General features: G+C 49.5%; 1 protein-coding gene across 1 annotated transcript; it reads left to right on the top strand.

The window, feature by feature from the left end:
• The first annotated feature begins 9,759 nt into the window (after nt 1-9,759).
• On the top strand, nt 9,760-10,496 carry LOC124689223 (putative homeobox-leucine zipper protein HOX26). The gene is made up of 2 exons (XM_047222779.1): nt 9,760-10,068; nt 10,200-10,496. Exons 1-2 carry the CDS (start codon nt 9,760-9,762, stop codon nt 10,494-10,496), a joined length of 606 nt encoding a protein of 201 aa, XP_047078735.1.
• The last annotated feature ends 1,199 nt before the right edge of the window (nt 10,497-11,695 follow it).

Raw genomic sequence — 11,695 nt, 5'->3', positions numbered from 1 at the left:
GCCTCGGCCACAAGCAGGAAAGAATTCACGCCCTCTCCGAAAGCGGGAGCACATCGGCTACCGTACCGTTGACGTCGAAACCCCCGGCGGCGCAGACGGGCAACACGGTAGAGCCGGGAACAACTAGGGCTGCGGCTGGCCCCAGCCCCTCGCAGCGACGGCCCGCAAAGCCTCCTCGGTCGCACGCGCCGATGCCAACCGCAAGGGCGTGCCACCTGACCTATACCCGGTCGTGAAGGTGTGGATGATGCCTCGCTTAGTTTCTCGCAGGGCACACACGTAAACGTTAAATACGAGCCTCGATCGGCTCTCGTGTTATCCCGTGAATCGGCTCAAAGAGCCGATCCACCCATGATTCGGACGAGGTGTCCGAATATATGGTGGTCCTGCTTGATCAAGGTAAAGCTAATGAGATCTACGACGATTTAGGGTTTTCACCGCATAATCGGATCATCCTACTCACGATTGGGCCTCGCGCTCGCGCACGGTGACCGTAAGCCGATCCTAGACAGGGCCTAAAACCAACACGAGGTTGATCCCCGAACATCCTTTCTAGGGCTAGCAAACGCCACCCTACACGCCGCTGGATCCTCCAACCCTTTGTAAGGCCTAACTATTGCGGATGTTAAACTAATCCTTGATGAAACAAGGAGCAACCGTAACGGATCAGATCTACTAAACTATGATCAAGTGGTGCCGCCCCTACACCTAAGATAGGTGTAAGGGCGGCTAGACATGCAAGGGTTGCACTACGACAAGCATATGATACGAAGAACAATGCTAACCCTAACATATCTAAGATAACTACGTTGCTCGCCATCAAAAAGGCTTCAAGTACGAGCAACGCATGAACAACGTGGGCAAGCTTAGTCGCCTAGATCGCAAGATGCGATCTAGGCAGCATGGTGCTTACCGGTAGAAACCCTCGAGACGAAGGAGTTGGCGATGCGCCGAGATTTGTTTGTGGTTGAACGTTGGTTGTTGTTTATTCCATAAACCCTAGGTACATATTTATAGTCCAACGGACTTTCTAACGTGGGAATAATCCCACCGTGTACGAGACAAACTCTAACTCTTAATCTAGATACAATCTACTATAATTAAAGATACACGGGCAACCTAGCCCAAATACTCCGTGCAAGGCCGCTTCAGAGATCTTCCACGTGTAATCTTCCAAGCCCATCCTGATCGCGGCCCACCTCCTGATTCGGTCAAATTATGGTGATAACACATGCCCCCCTGGTTTTGGAAATGACATTTCCAAAATCATTACGCTTTTCTTTCTTCGGGTCATGTCATGGCAGAAACGTTGCAGTATCCTTTACCATGATATCTTGTCTCCTCGCCTTTTTGCAAAACTTGATAATTTTAGCACCATTTCCTTGGAAACCGCAATAGCTTCAAATCCCCCATTAGGCTTCTCCTTATTAAACTATGCCGAATGACTCCTCCTCCTCCACTGGATACCCGCCGGCGAAGCGCCTCCGTGTCTGGGCAGATAGTGAAGTTGACTATGACGACGTAGAGGAAGAAGCTCCAGTCGAAGACTGGAGCAGCAGTGATGAGGAGTTCTCCGGAAGCGTCGCGGTGACAGCTACGATGCCGACGACGAGGGCAGCGAGGATTAGTGACATAGCATCAGTATTATGCGAACAATCGGCTCTTCTTGAGCAATCGGCTCTTCATTAAAAAACCCTCCTTTGTTAGTGAAGAAGCGTTCCCAGTCAATTGTTTTGCCGATAGTCAAAGTTACACAATCTTGAAAAAAGAACCGATGGCATCGCATCGGTCTCTATCATAAAAACACTGGTAACGTCGACCTAGCCGCCCTTCCAAACGGTAACCCGCGACCTCCATCTGAAAAGGAAAAGTCAGATCCCCAAATCGCCGCCTGAGCAGTTCCAATCCACAACCACCTACACAGATCTCGACCGCGCCGCCCCCAACTCCTTCAACGCATCTCATGGCGGAATCATCCAATACCGATACCACGGCTTCCGGACTGAAGGTAATCCTCAACCTCCTCTCGCAATTGACTTGACATGGGCTTAATGGCAAACACCTGAATTAATGTCTCGCTCCGCTACTAATTTAGGTTTCAGACATTCTTCTGCCACATCCTTCTCTCGCAAATTCGATGTGCCTCGGTCCTCGTTCTTCCGAGAGTCCCGCCCCGTTAATTTCGTGCGAAGCTACTGTAATCCCCTTTGTGAGCCGTAACCCAGATCTCGACTTCCGGGCCGACCGCCCGAGAGCCCGGCCTAATCCTCCCGAGGGTTGGGTGGCATGGTACAATAGAGTATCAAAATCCCACTATGCCACTTGGGAAACCATAGGAATAGCCGATGCCCCGTCATTATCATTATCTCCTCTTGAGAAGAATGAGAACATCCCGAAAACCATCGGCTACTTCGGTCCGATGCACCGAACTCGCTTCATGTTTGGCCATGGCCCCATGACCCCGACCCTCGCCGGATGTGGCCATGATCACAGTGGCTGGACATTGCATCCCCCAGCCCTTCCGCATTCAAACCGCCAAAAGTCCCTTTCACTCTCTCCTCTAAAAAGAGTGTACCAGCTGGGGCGCCTATCTCAATCGTTATATGAAAACCAAAGGCCCCGTGACGTAGAGGGGGCACACAGCCTTTCCCGAATTTCCCGGCCGGAGCACTTCATATTCTCGCGGCCCATCACTTGCTCCCACCAAGAATTACCTCTCCCCGGCCTATGAACTTGCTAAAGGCACCAAACTCGGCCTAGGCAAACTATTTCTTGGAGAGATTTATCGATCCCTTCAACTGATGGCTGTCAAACTGTTCTCTCGCAAGACAGTTAAAACTGGCGGCCCCTGGTGGTTCATTCAGCTGTGGGCCCAACTATACTTCCAAAGCCAAATCCCGGACTTCCCATCGCTGACCACCTCGCACCTTTCCGGATGTGAATGGAAAGGAAATTCGATGCACCAACTACGGCCAAGCCCCGTATGGTCTCCCGGCAACAGAGCCGATTCCCAAGGAAGCGGCAGTGGTGGTTTAAGATTTTCTTCCAAGGTTTGGACAACCCCTCGTTCCACCCTTATACCGAATCGGCAAGTTTTGAAAACCCAGCCTCTTTCCGATTGGATGACTTTGCCGATGACGCCAAAGACACAAGCACTTGTACTCCCTCATGATTCGTCCTTGCTTCCTCCCCGTTGGCATGAGTACCTCGAACCGGATCATCAAGCCCGGTTATGAGTGTTATCAACCAAGTAGTAGCAGCTCGACAGCCTTGGTCTCGGACAGGTGCCTCCACACTTCTTCTTACACCACCTGACAGCAAGTAGAGCTGATCTGCCTGACATCCTCACTGCCCAAAGGTGCTATACCTTCTTTGACGCTTTGGCCGTCCCAATTCCCCATAACCTCCGTTTCTCCTTCACTACCGATGGTTTTGAAACTTGGTGGTCTATGTGGAAGACTCACGTCTTCAGGAGGGCCCTAGGACCGCTGCTGAAAGAGCTTGACGCCGAGTATGATACCCCTGCACCGTGTACCGTCACTTAAGCATTTCTTGTAACTGCCTTATGGTGATCGTCTGTGACCTGACTCTTCCTCCTAGCAGCAACAAGATGGTCCGGCTCCCACACAAGCCGACGGTTCCCCTTTCGTATTTCTTCCTCCGGCACCAGTGGTTCTCTTCTGCCAGAGCTCGCCACCCCTGAAGAAAGTCATAATGCAGAGTCAGCCGATTTCACCAAAATCGGCTCCCAAGAGTAAAGCATCTTCAGGGCCAGTTGCCCCCCGAGCCTCGACTCAGGCGAGGTCGGCAGTGAGGAAGGTGGCTGCCAGGAAAACCCTGAAGCGTAAAGCTCCGGCCCAAGAAAGCTTGCGTGTAAGTTGGTTCAGACCCCGTAGACGCTTGTCCGCTTTCAAAAATTTGTTTATAACACGCCTGTATTCTTTCCTACGGTGCCTCCACCGAAGGAACCTCCGGCCGGGGCCGAAGAAACCAGCCAGGGGGACTCGAGCTCGGGTAATTCCGAGAGGTCCACCACCCGGAGCCGTACGGCTTCACCGGCGCCGGCTTCCAAGAAAAGGTCGATCACCGAACCCCCGCTCCCCAAGCCCCGACCAGATCGGGGTCACGCACGAAGCGCCGCCGCGTCAAAAGGGCTCGTAAGAACCCACGAGCCTCTTCATCAAGCCAGGAGGTCTCAAATGTAATTATCTTCTTGGTCATACTTCATGCTATCCCGTCGTCATTCGGATCGGCTAATCACTTCCTCTTGCAGGCCGCAGAAACTTCTAGCGGAGACGTTGAGGAGGTACCGATGCCGTCCGCTACCCCGGATCTAGCTACCTCGACGATAGCGGCTGCCCAAGTGGCTGACCCATCCGAGTCCACAGAAAAGCCGATTGTTACTGTGTCGGCTGTTCCTCCTTCCTTGGGAGAGGTATGTCTCCCCTCCTTGGCTCCATCAATTCCCTCATTGCCTGCTAAACTCACTTTGTTTACCCTATCAGGGTTGTGATCTCTCGAGCTTGCTTGCGTTCGACCCAGAATCCATTGAACCAACTTCTTCCAAGGCAAGTGGAGAGCCGAACCCTAGTACGGTCCGTGGTCCACTCCAGCGTCTCAAAGACTTGCTTTCTGCCTCAACTGAGACTCTGATTGAAAATTCCGAGGAAGCCAAAGGCATCCTCGAGGATATCCAGCCTCATCTCCCTATGACCCTGCAAGTGAAGCTCTGGCCCGCTGTTACCTTGTCGGTCTTCAAGTCAAGGGTGCAATCGGCTCGCCAAAGGATTACTCTCCGCCACTCCCAACTTCCGCTGAGAGCCGATATTGCCGAAAAGTGTCGACGGCTCAATGAGAAGAAGGCTGCTCGGACGCCAAGACGGACACTCGCCACTCGCGCCGAACTCGAGACCCTCGCGCAAGGAGCTGGAGAATCTTGAAGAGAGGGTAAGGGTGACCAAACAGCTCATCCAAGACAAGGAAGCCCTTGTTGCCCATTCTCAAGACGAAGCAAGAGGCCTCACAGCCCGATCCGAAGACCGATCCGGCTGAAATCCGTACCCTAAGCAATCAGCCGGTGACGGGTAAGGACGAGGATGACCAGGCTGAGATTGCTGAGGCAGATCGCATCCGTGTTGACGCCGTTCTCGCCCTCGGCGTGTTTCTTCAGTAGGGCCTTCAGAGACAGATGATGTTTCGCTGGACTGGGTCTTTCTGTACTTGCTACATTTGTAGTTGCTAATTTTTTTTTTTACTGGCCGATTTTCCATCGGCTTCTGATATTTCTCCACACATGTTCAACAATGTCGCGCATGCTCATATACTTTGGTGCCCCCCCGAGCCGACTCTGCCAGGTAACTGCTGAAATCGGCTCTATGGTCGGCCAAGGTCCTACGATGTGAACGTCGGCTTTGTTAAGAGCGCAATGGATTTTTTCCAGTGTATCAGCCGACGTCCCCATTGCCCATACATCGTGTCGGAGCCGGTCGCGCGGGACGGCTTCCTCCTCGTCTCCACCGTGAGAAACGGTTGCTTGGGTCGGCCTCCTCCTTATCCCTGCCACGGGAGCGGCTGCTTTCTGCTTCGTCTTTGCCATGGCGGCTCGCAAGCCCTGCCATGTTAACACCAAAGGAGAACTTTGGCTGGCCTATGGAGTGGCTGAGATCCACCATGTTGACGCCAGGCGACGGGCGTGAGTCTCTACCGAGCTTGATATCGTGCGGCCGGGTCTTCTCAGAGGAGCCGATGAGTTCGGCTTCGAGGATTGCCTTGATCTCGTCATGTTTCCTTTTGAGCTCATCAGGCAGATCCTCGTACGTGACCGGAGTGTCTTCCGCCATCTCGGATGTAGATAGCGATGTTGTGGATGTCGAAGGCGGTCCCACCGGGCGTGCCAGAATGTGTTGACGTCGTAAACCCCCCTGGCGGGCAGAGACGGGCAACACGGTAGAGCCGGGAACAACTAGGGCTGCGGCTGGCCCCAGTCCCTCGCAGCGACGGCCCGCAAAGCCTCCTGGTCGCACGCGCCGATGCCAACTGCAAGGGCGTGCCACCTGACCTATACCTGGTCGGAAGGTGTGGATGATGCCTCGCTTAGTTTCCTCGCAGGGCACACACGTAAACGTTAAATACGAGCCTCGATCGGCTCTCGAGTTATCCCGTGAATCGGCTCAAAGAGCCGATCCACCCATGATTCGACGAGGTGTCCGAATATATGGTGGTCCTGCTTGATCAAGGTAAAGCTAATGAGATCTACGACGATTTAGGGTTTTCACCGCATAATCGGATCATCCTACTCACGATTGGGCCTCGCGCTCGCGCACGGTGACCGTAAGCCGATCCTAGACAGTGGCCTAAAAACCAACACGAGGTTGATCCCCGGAACATCCTTTCTAGGGCTAGCAAACGCCACCCTACACGCCGCTGGATCCTCCAACCCTTTGTAAGGCCTAACTATTGCGGATGTTAAACTAATCCTTGATGAAACAAGGAGCAACCGTAACGGATCAGATCTACTAAACTATGATCAGCGGGTGCCGCCCCTACACCTAAGATAGGTGTAAGGGCGGCTAGACATGCAAGGGTTGCACTACGACAAGCATATGATACGAAGAACAATGCTAACCCTAACATATCTAAGATAACTACGTTGCTCGCCATCAAAAAGGCTTCAGTACGAGCAACGCATGAACAACGTGGGCAGGCTTGTGCTGCCTAGATCGCAAGATGCGATCTAGGCAGCATGGTGCTTACCGGTAGAAACCCTCGAGACGAAGGAGTTGGCGATGCACCGAGATTTGTTTGTGGTTGAACGTTGGTTGTTGTTTATTCCATAAACCCTAGGTACATATTTATAGTCCAGCGGACTTTCTAACGTGGGAATAATCCCACCGTGTACGAGACAAACTCTAACTCTTAATCTAGATACAATCTACTATAATTAAAGATACACGGGCAACCTAGCCCAAATACTCCGTGCAAGGCCGCTTCAGAGATCTTCCACGTGTAATCTTCCAAGCCCATCCTGATCGCGGCCCACCTCCTGATTCGGTCAAATTATGGTGATAACACGTACATCCATGGATGACTCATCTGCATCATAAGTACAATTATATATGTATCAGATGCAATCACCTTGCTAAAATTAGTATTGTACGGACTATGCATATATATATAGTCGAGAAAATAGTTGCTAACCTTTTAGGATCAAAAAGAGGAGAAATCTTATCAAATAAAACCAAGTGGCATCCCTCTCACAAGCATTCCATCAAACACCTCTTGTGCACATGTAGAAAAAATGAGCTAGCATACACCTCCACCTTCACCACCAAGGAAAATATGAGGTGGGGGGGGGGGGGGGGGGCTGCTATATATATAGGCATGGCCCTTTTGTCGCGGGCCGTATTACGACCCGCGACAAAAGGGGTGCCGACAGGAGGCGCCAGCCCTCGGACCCCTTTTGTCGCGGGTCGTAATACGGCCCGCGACAAAGGGCGCGACAAAAGGCCCTGCCCGCTCCACATGGTTTCGGGGCGACGTGGCCAGGCCATTTGTCGCGGGTGCAGGCGCGCCCGCGACAAAAGGCTCCCACGGAAGCCCTGTTTTCCACTAGTGGTAGAAGAAGGAAGAAGAAGATGCATATGTCGTTGGACTAGTTCGTATGGAGTTTTTCATCTAAACACTGTGTACTAGGTCCAAGGATTGACATATTTTGAGATTGTGAGAGTTTGTATTGTTCACTATTATATATGTCAGAAATTGTTATTTTTGCACAGCCTCGAATATACGGTACCTCGAATTGCAATTCTAGCCTAGTTTTCTTATTCTCTCTTTTCTTAAATGTCAAAACTTTTGATTTCGAAGTTTTAGAAAAATTCAAAAAAATACATGGACGTATAGAATGTCGTAATCTATCAGAGCGTAAATTTTTAGATTGAAATACATTGTATTTTGCCCTATGTAAAAATGACAAAGTATAGTTTCATAGAGGATAAAATCAAGATTTGTTATTTTTAATGAGCCCAAAATACAACATATTTCATTCTGAAAATTTACACATTTGTAGATTACAATATTATCTATCTCATGGTATTTTTCGAATTGTTTTATTATATCTAAAATGAAATTTTCATAGATTCTCGCTCTCAGCTCCATATCGGTCTACAAGACGCCGCAGCTTTTACACCCACCCGGTTTTTCTGAAACACAAGTCGCACGTACGGATCGTACAGACATTTGCATTCAACGCGATACCAGGCATACTATGCTCTAGTGTCATCGACATCCTATGAACCTGGCCGTTTCAGATATGTATTCTTTTCTTTTTCAGCAGGACAATGTGACCGCCATCCGCCGATCGTAGATAGTTCCCTAGAATCGGCAGAACTGTCGTCGGCCGTCGGCGTCCTCCTGTGGTTTGTAATCAGCTAGTATGAACTCGCATATTGTACTAGTGGCCGGCATGCACCATATAACTGTACCCAGGGACCTGACTGTACCTAGCTAGCTTGTGATTAGTTTCAGAAACGTGCATGCGTGCGTGTGCATGTGACCGAAATTTGACCTTCTCAATCAATCAGTATGAACTCGCAGATTGTACTAGTAGCACCATATAACTAGCTAGCTTGTCATTAGTTTCAGAAACGTCTATATATGCGTGCGTGTGCATGTGGCCGAAATTTGACCGTCCTGTGCAGGTACGTTGCAATGCCGTTGCTAGCTGCTGCCAAATCAAGAATTATCCAGTCGTAGCATTCGCGGCTGAGCTATAGCGACCAGTCCCCTCCGTTCATACGTGCGGCGACCAGGTATGGTCGGATCGACGCACATACCAGGTCGTGCTAGCTCCTTCGTTGATCCAGTCACTCGAGCTCGCCCATACCTTTGAGCTACTGTGGATCGATCTACTCCCTCCGAATTCTGGATGCATTTTATTTGTAGATATATCCGTTTTAGAAAAAATTGAGTAACTTATTTTATGTTAATTAGGACTGAGGGAGTATATATCTTCACCTGATCAGCATGCACTCATACGGATGAAAAGAACCGAAGAACTAATAATAGTCCAATAGAAAAACTGTCTTTTTAATTAAGCAAAATATCTCATAGTATTGATTACTCTCTAGGCGTTTGGTCACGACCAAGAATGTGAAACTGAAAACTTAATTTAGCTTCATTGCCTTGATTAATCAATTTATGAGTTCCCCACAGTCAAACAAAACATTGGTCTAAGGCTGGTCATAGTGCATAGTATCATATACTAGTATCATGCATATGATACTTGCATATGATACTACCTCTATAGTGGGTGGTATTATAGAGTAGTATCATAAACTTCCAAATTTATTGTTTTGTAGAATCTCAATGTAAATCTATGTACATGATCTATTTGACATGTACTTTTCTCGTAACGTGCGTTATGATACAGTACCCACCTATGTTACTCTAACCTTATCTCTCCTCCTTAATTACATGCCACATCATCATTTTTGTGGGCCTAGTATACATGATACTACCTATGATACTAGCACTATGGCCAGCCTAACCCCTAGTAGTACGTCTTACTTACTACCGTAGTGAACCTTCGTGGTGCTAATTGTCTTGTTTAACTCGCACAAGAAATCGACCTCGCGAGCGATGTGACCATGGCACCATGCGCAGTATAAAGCCTTCACGAACGCACCCCGGCCTTTCTCTCATCGCCTTATCTAGCCTTCCATCTCCTTAGATCGAAACAGAAAACTTGATTCTAGCTCGGCCATGTCTAGCCTCACGACCATTAGCAGCGGCACGGAGGAGTTCCTGGAGGTGGAGGAGCTCGTCGACACGAGGCTGTCCCTTGTGATCGGTGCCGGGAGTCCGCAGCACCCGCCGGGGCAGCCTCTGCTGCCCCTGACCGAAAAGGAAGCGTCGGCAGGCAGGAAGAGAAAGAGAGCGAGTACGGTGAAGGGTGGCAGCGACATCAACGATGACAGCGGCGGCAGCGGCGCGAGGAAGAAGCTCCAGCTCACCGGCGAGCAGGCGGCGGAAATGGAGAAAAGCTTCCGCGCCCACAACGTCCTGTCCCATGTATGTCCATAACTCCTATTACTTGATCGACCCCTTCTTCATATGAAAAAAATTTGCATGGCAGATCATATATGCTTTCAATTAATTTGCACGTGTTCTATTCTGAAGTGAATGTTTCTTAATTATTTCAGGATGAGAAGCATGATCTGGCGCGGCGGCTCGGGCTGAAGGCAAGACAGGTGGAGGTGTGGTTCCAGAACAGGAGGGCACGCACCAAGCTGAAGCAGACGGAGCTCGACTGCGAGCTGCTCCGCCGGTTGTGCGAGCGGCTCAGCCACGACAACGAGCGGCTCCGGCGAGACCTCGCTGAGGCGCGCTCCTCCTTATCGTCGGCAGCCTTCATATCCAGCCTCACGTCCTCATCATGCCCGTCCTGCAACAAGCCTGGCGGCGGCTGGCCTGGTGTCGGCCTAATAAATCGAGATTAGGACGGTAGAAGTGCATTCTCATATGTTAAGAAACAGCCAAATCGTTAGTTAAATACTGTATAGGGCGCGGGATAGATGATTATACATAGTGATTTAATGACTTGCCTTTAGATGTATGTGTGAAGATCGATATGAATGCTTAGGTGGATGATCATCGTTTGGAAATGTTCTGCCCAACATATTTCATTTGATAGCCACCACAGCCATAGGCGGACCCAACTGTTCCTAAGTCCGGGCGTGCGCCCAGAGTTTCGGCCGGTGGCGCAACCTATTTTGATAAAAATTTGATGAATATTATAAAAATTTAGCCGAGTTTACAGTGTACCCAGACTTGAGGAAAATCTTGGGTTCTCCACTGACCACAACCCCCGACCTAGATCACATCTGCTCCCCTGTCTCAGCCTCATCACAGCCAGCAAAACGACGGGTCCCTGCCTCCTTTGCTTGGCGCTCTTGCGGTGGGAAGTGATGGGGACGCCGCTGTAGGTACTTAAATTTAGGGTTTGGTCAAACAACTGCAGTCTTGTGGTAGCGATGGCGGTGTTGCGTGGAACAATAGTAAGGTGTTCTTAACTCCTAGTCCACCTTGTCGGTGGCACTAATGTCAGTGGAGTTGAAAAGGCAGACAATCATCTGGTCACTACTCTTTTGAAGTGGTGGATCTAGTTACGTATCCATGTTTTGCAGGTAGTCTCGGTGTATTCTTTCGTTGGTTTCTTCTCCGACCTGCAAAGTTTGACCATCTTTGGCCTTGTCACGGTGTAAGTAAGGTCAGAGGTCTCATGGGAGCACTTTGGCATGATCTGGTGTGGCCATTCAACCCTTTTTGTCACTTTCTTCTATATGACGATAATATGTTCTAAAATTACTCTCACGGTGTATTCTTGCTTCCACCGGTGACTTTCGCTGTTGCTAGATCAACAATTAAAGTTTCACTAGCTCTTTTGCGGTTCATATTTAGATACTCTTTCGATCCATATTACTTGTCGCTAATATGAATGTATCTAGACATATTTTAGTTTTAGATACATTCATATTAGTGACTATTAAAATGAATTGGATGGATTATTACATTCCATGGAATTATTATATATTAATTTTAGAAACACCTTCAAATAAAAAAATGCATACATTAACGACAAACGTTGACATGAAGACCGGGCAAAAAAAAAACATGAAACTTATCAGGTTACCATCAG

Source organism: Lolium rigidum, chromosome 2 (genome assembly GCF_022539505.1).
Source record: "Lolium rigidum isolate FL_2022 chromosome 2, APGP_CSIRO_Lrig_0.1, whole genome shotgun sequence".
In the NCBI taxonomy this organism is placed as follows: Eukaryota; Viridiplantae; Streptophyta; class Magnoliopsida; order Poales; family Poaceae; genus Lolium; species Lolium rigidum.
Note: the sequence above shows the minus strand (reverse complement) of the source record. Positions and strands in the feature narration are given on the sequence as shown.